A 6,342-nucleotide genomic window follows, 5' to 3' on the forward strand; every position below is an offset into this window, starting at 1 on the left:
TGATTTAGATTCCTCTTCTGTTCATTCACTGCATTTTGTTAACTGATGAAAATAAACTATTAACTCTTCCATTTTTGAAAGCCTTCTTATTTTACAGCATATGTTACTTGCCTAAAACAATACTGTATGTATAAAAAATAATAATGCATATATTTATATATCCATTGTGGGTTTTAGATAGTTGCACCTTCTCCAAATATGGCTGGTGCCATTAATTGCAGGGTCAGGGCCTTGTAAGTATTTAATGTTGGGCATCACCATCATCTGTGACCTCCCTACCGGATAATTCTGGATCTTACCCACACCACCAAATACAAGAACAAGTCTTGTGGGTAATGTGGGAACTCTCGAAACTTCATATCCGGTGTAATGTCTGTCCCTTTGGATTTCCAAAGTGTGATTGTAGACTTGCTGAGATAAAGGATAAAGTCTCTCTCTGTTTTGTAGACTGTAAAATATATGTAATGTAATTTGTATTAAAAAAATCAAATCAAATCAAACTACAAGTCTGAGGCCACATGCCATGACTTGTGTGACCAGCTGCCGCAGCATGAGCCCCAGGGGCCCCAGATTACCTTTCCACCATGTTAACCTGTTCACTAACAGTTTACTAACTATTGTTCATGCATAGTATAGTAATACATTTTAGTATTAGTCAGTAGATTTTGCTGGATTAGATAGCAACTGTACCCGAAAGGTTGTTCTTTACTGTGAGTATGGTGGTGATGCAGACATTAGTATGAAACCCTCTCTGGTGAAGTAGTTTCTAATACATGTGCAATGTCATAAAACGTAAGCAGGAGGCATTTCTCCACTTGGTTCATGGAATACCGGTTATTTAAATGTTCAATCAGTATACTGATTGTGCATCTTTTCAGTGTATTAGCATCTTCAATGATACATTCGCAAACACAGGTACAGAATAAAAAATAATTATAAATATTATTAAGCATGTCCACAGCAGGACTAAAAATGAAGGTAAAGAAGTGTCAGAGAACATTTGCTATTGCTATTACATTTTTAGGTGTTATATAATCCTATATCTTTAATCAAAATCAAAATGAATAGGAGATATTTAGGCTAAATCTCAGTTTCTAGACTCCAGGCTGGAGCCAAAACAATGCATGTTTCCATTTTTACTCTTTGTCTTTTCATGTTGACTTAAGATTCCATGAATCATGGGAAATTCCCTTTGAGTCTGCAGGTTGTGAGATTTGTCTCTGAGATAAAACATTGAGATTTAGCTTATCTCTCTGTTTGATTGTTCTTTTTGTTGAGGTCTTTTTTTTTTTTTACCCCTCTGTGTAACCTCTGACCTCAGGAGCAGGAAGTGGACAATCTCTTCTCCCAAAGAATCCAGCTCAGCAGGACACGGATGGAACATCTATGTGGTCGACACCGTCCCCCCCCTCACGCTTTACCGAGAGATGGTAACACAAACACGCTCACTTAAACTCAATGTCAGTTATTCCTGTTGTTGTGTTCATGTACTTATATTTATATTATTAATATATGACTATTAATGATAATCATGAAAGACTAAAGAAATTAAACCAGAACAAAAATCATGTGTTGAACATGAAAAGTTAACAAGTTAAATTGTTAACAATTAAAATTAAAAACCAACTACATAAAGTCCCTTGACTCTTGACAGTAAAGGTTCCTTAAAGTCTTATTTTCTGAAAAAATTACAACATTAGTAAGCGTAATGAGATCTTTTTGCAGATCTATTGCAAATTATTGTGTTTCAAATATTTTCCAAAATCAGGTTTATTTTTTAAATCGAGTGTGAGCAAAAGGTTTTAGGAGTAAACTGGATAAGAAAAATGTTTTGTCCTCTGAATACTTGAACCTTACTGGAGATGTGTACTGCATGGTCTTGAGTCTGTATGCTCACCTGTGTGTCTCTGTGTGTCAGGTTGAATACAGCCAGCGGTACAAAGAGACCAACCCGCAGGCCCATAGCCTTCGGCACCTCCTCAGTGAAGCGCACCTCCTCCTCCGCGCCTCCTTACTCCACACACCAGAGCAGCAAGGAAACATCGAGGGTTGTCCCGCCGTGTCTCAGCAGACAGACACGGATGGACCAGCTGAGAAACAGACAGCTAAACAGAAAGACATTCAGGAACTGGAGGAGGCACTGAGGCAGAACTGTGCACAGCTGGGAGACTGTTTTAGCAGGTAACACACATACACACACACACACACACACACACACACACACACACACACACACACACACACACCAAACACACACACACAAACAAAACAACAATACACTGCCTTATATGATTAAGGTCTCTTATAATACTTACGTTGATGCATTTTACAGATTGAGGGGCCAAAATACCGTAGAGAGTACCTAACATTCCCTAAAATGTCTTTGTTCACCTCAGGGGTTTAAAGTGGAATTAATTTTTTTTTGTTTAAATCCATAAGTATATATATATATATATATAATATATATATTATATATATATATATACATACATAACATACATACAATGGTCTAACATGGTACAAAAATATGAATAAATATAACTAACTCTCTCCAAAATCCAAAAACTAGAGTGATAAAACTGAAATGCGTGATGTCATCAGGTATAAAGTGCTCCATAGAACATGAATTGGGAAAAAAAATAATATATATATATATATTATTTTTTTTAAAGCTCATGTTCATACATATTGATCGAACTTTCCTAGGCCATGGAGATAACATAATGGAATTCTGAGGTTTTAACATTTACAGTTAAAGTTATTTTGGTCATATCATTTTGTGGTTATCATTTTGTGGTATGTATTAACTTTTAATAGATTCTCTTCTATTTAGGACTGCAATTGTGTTTTGTTATTGAATAATCTGCTGATTTGATTAATTGTTCAATGTATAAAATGTCAGAATATAGTAAAACATGACTATGACAATTACCTAGAGAAGTAATCTTCAAATTGCTTGTTTTGGCTGGCCAACAGTCCCAAAAACAAAAGTGTTAGATTAACAGTGACATAAAACAGAGGAAAAGTAGCAAATATTCACATTTGAAAAGGCCGGAAAGAGCAAGTGTTTGGTATATTTTCTTTATACTGTACATAATTTGTTGATTTGATTTATTTTGTGTTGATAGACAAAAATATATTTTAGCACTATTTATACAGTTTTTTCTGTTGTGTAAGGGGCAGTCAGAAGGACTGCCACCTGGCTCTGCCGTACTATCGGATGTCTGGTCTGTCAGTCACAGACATCATAGCCAGGAACCACCCGCTTCCCAGCAGCCCTCACTCCTACGGCCCCGGCTTCCTGTTCTACCTAAAGCATTACCTGTTAGAAGAAACAGAGCAGATTCTCAGTCAGGTACACGCAAAGCATCGCATGTGCATGCTCAGACTTGTTGCAATGGAAAACCTTTACTATTTACAGATCTGATTTAAAGATTTCATATGAAATAAAAGAGTGAAAATGTGTGTGTGTGTGTGTGTGTGTGTGTGTGTGTGTGTGTATATACTGTATATGTGTATATATACAGCATATATGTACACTGTATAATTTTTATATTCATGAGTTTATCTGCTTTTTTGTTTGTGTTACGTACAAAACCTTCACTACCAATCCTTTAAAATAACATAATTAATATAAAAGGAAACAAAAGAAAAAGATGAATGAAATAATTGTCTCTCTGCAGGAAGCAGCTGATGAGGTCTTAGACATTTTCAGTCAATCAGAGCCTTCACAGCTTGTCAGTGTGTGTGCCAGCCCGTCCATGATAAACATCAGTCCTGCCCAGGCGCTGCAAGTCTTACAACATCTGGAGGCCACAGCTGGCGTGTCGGTTCCTCTGACAATCACCATGGCAACCATGATGCTGCGTTTGTATGACTTGCCACAGTACAGGGAGCTGATGGAAAGACACGCGGAGGTTAGAAGGGAGGGTATACAAATGATTAGAGTATACATTTTCCAAAAGTTATTTTTTAATTGCAAATAATATAATGAATGAATATAACTGTGGTGCTATTTGTACAGTTTGTTTGTGTAAATCCCTAAAGCTTTCTTTAATGTTTGCATTAAGTAATTTTCAAATACAGTATTTCAGAGAAAGAACATGGAGCACATTTGCAGTTTGCAATAAATTGCTCTGGTCTCATTTCCTGGGTGAAACTACTGTGCCCAGTTATAATACTTTAAGACATTGTACATTTCCTGATTGTATATTAGTAATTCCTACACTCAAGTCAAGGGCAATTGTATTAATAATTGGGAACTATGCAAACCAGAGGTCTGCCCGTTTGTGTTCAGATGTTGCTGGTGTACGGGTTCATTGAGGAGCCGAGGCTGTTGCTGCACGGCGGAGGTGGAGGCCAGCACGCACCCGTCCGTCCCACATCGTTGACTCGCCAGTTGGCAAAGTCCCAACCAGGACTGCTAGTGGCCGCCATGGTGGCTTTACATGAAAACAACAAAGTCCAGCTGGAACAGGCTGGTCACATATTTAAGGTCTGTGTGTCACCTGTTCCTATTAATTCACAGCTACGAGGCCAGAAGTGTATCTTACTAATTTGTCACATCACTAGACAAGATGATTCAAAACAAGGTGTCCTAATTAGTCCATTTATCAATCCTCCATGAAAATATCTAGAAAAGAAAAGCAGTAAACACATATATGTGTGTTTTGGTACTAGGAGCTGGGCTGTGAGAATTGCTTACAGGTGGATTTCTGGGAGGCGATGCTCATGGCCTCCTCGCAGGAAGCTGTCATCCAGGAACTTCTGTTCCGACTGGCGTCCGTCTACATCGACCGATTGACAAACACAACGTCGGATACACACCCCAACGAACCACGCGCACCTTCCAGACGCAGGTCGCTGAAGAGCGCAGACGATCTGGTACATTTCTGTCAGACACTGGTGAAATGCCTTGTGATGTTTTACCACCACCTAAATCTACTGCTAAAAAATAGGGTTGTGTATAAATACCATAGTGTTCAGAAATCAGTTCATATGAACAGTGGTCTGCATGTTTGTTTGTGTCTCAGATGAACTCATGCTCCCATTATGGTGCTCTGTACCCGTGGCTCACTGTTCTCAATCCAGCTCAAACTACCAGCTCCCAACACCAGGAGGCGTTATACAAACTGCAGGTAATTTGTCAACAAGTAAAATACGTCTGCTTCTCTATGCCACAAATTAAGTTGCCTCAGTAAATTTATAGAAGTGATATGATCAGTGCAAAGTCCATCGTATACTGAGGTGCATAATAAGACTTAAAAGGAACTAAATCATTGAATAAGATTTTAATGGTAAAGCTGAATTAGACTCTTTGCACTACAATAAACTCGTACATACATACATACAGTACATACATACATACATACATACATACAGTACATACATACATACATACATACAGTACATACATACGTACATACATACATACATACATACAGTACATACATACGTACGTACATACATACATACATACATACAGTACATACATACGTACGTACGTACATACATACATACAGTACATACATACATACATACATACATACATACAGTATACAACACTTGCATTACAACAATACAGCAATGTTTAGCTGTTGGCAACATTACAGCTATGTATTTACAAAAGAAACATAATTTAAGTGTATTTATCATAGGTATCGTATTTATCAAAAGAATAGATCTATGGAGTATTGAATGTTGAAAATTGAGTGGCAAAGAGAGCTGTTGGTATGCCACAAGACCTTTTTCTCACCTTCAAGTGTATCTAGTAACTAGTAACCTCTGTGGACACAAGTGGTCCTGTTCTATGTCTGTGGACTTAGACATAGAATAGTTAAGAAGAATTAAACGTGGAAAAACATACACATTAATAGAACATCTGAGATTGTGTACTGTACATGACATCCCAGTATTTCTAAAATCCTTGCTTTGTACCTGAACAGTAGCACAAATATACTGTATATCCAAAGTTAGCTAGTAGCTACCATGAGCTACAGGTCATACTAGCCCAATTGAGGATGTGAAAGCAAAACCTCCTGAATGTAGTGAATTGAGCAGAAGTATTTTTTTTTTTTAACATATGACATCAACTTATTTAAATGTAATACAAAGATTGGGATTTATGATCTGTCTGTCTCTAGTCTCTCCTGTGTGGTCCGTCCCTGTCCGTGGGCTCTATCGTGCCTCTGATGGAGCGTCTCTCAGAGGAATCCTTGTGGGGCTTCAGTCTGCACCTCCTCTGCACAACCAGAAGGGGGCAGTACGAGAGCAGCATTGAAAAGCTGCTGGACCGATGTCCTCAGGCCATCATAGCCTACGCCAACCACCAGTTACAAGACA

The 6,342-nt window shown here is 38.0% G+C and overlaps 1 protein-coding gene and 1 long non-coding RNA gene across 2 annotated transcripts in view; one reads left to right on the top strand and one right to left on the bottom strand.

The window, feature by feature from the left end:
- hps3 (HPS3 biogenesis of lysosomal organelles complex 2 subunit 1) overlaps positions 1-6,342 on the top strand; it is a gene marked incomplete in the record, with an annotated part of 17,824 nt that overhangs the window by 11,005 nt on the left and 477 nt on the right. Inside the window, 8 exon segments of the mRNA XM_032527025.1 lie at positions 1,322-1,430; positions 1,919-2,181; positions 3,178-3,355; positions 3,684-3,917; positions 4,298-4,495; positions 4,681-4,884; positions 5,034-5,138; positions 6,144-6,342. Of these exon segments, the coding sequence (XP_032382916.1) occupies positions 1,322-1,430; positions 1,919-2,181; positions 3,178-3,355; positions 3,684-3,917; positions 4,298-4,495; positions 4,681-4,884; positions 5,034-5,138; positions 6,144-6,342 (1,490 nt within the window).
- Positions 1-6,342, bottom strand: part of LOC116696220 (uncharacterized) — a 19,304-nt gene that overhangs the window by 1,417 nt on the left and 11,545 nt on the right. The window lies entirely within an intron of this gene.

Source organism: Etheostoma spectabile, chromosome 9 (genome assembly GCF_008692095.1).
Source record: "Etheostoma spectabile isolate EspeVRDwgs_2016 chromosome 9, UIUC_Espe_1.0, whole genome shotgun sequence".
In the NCBI taxonomy this organism is placed as follows: domain Eukaryota; kingdom Metazoa; phylum Chordata; class Actinopteri; order Perciformes; family Percidae; genus Etheostoma; species Etheostoma spectabile.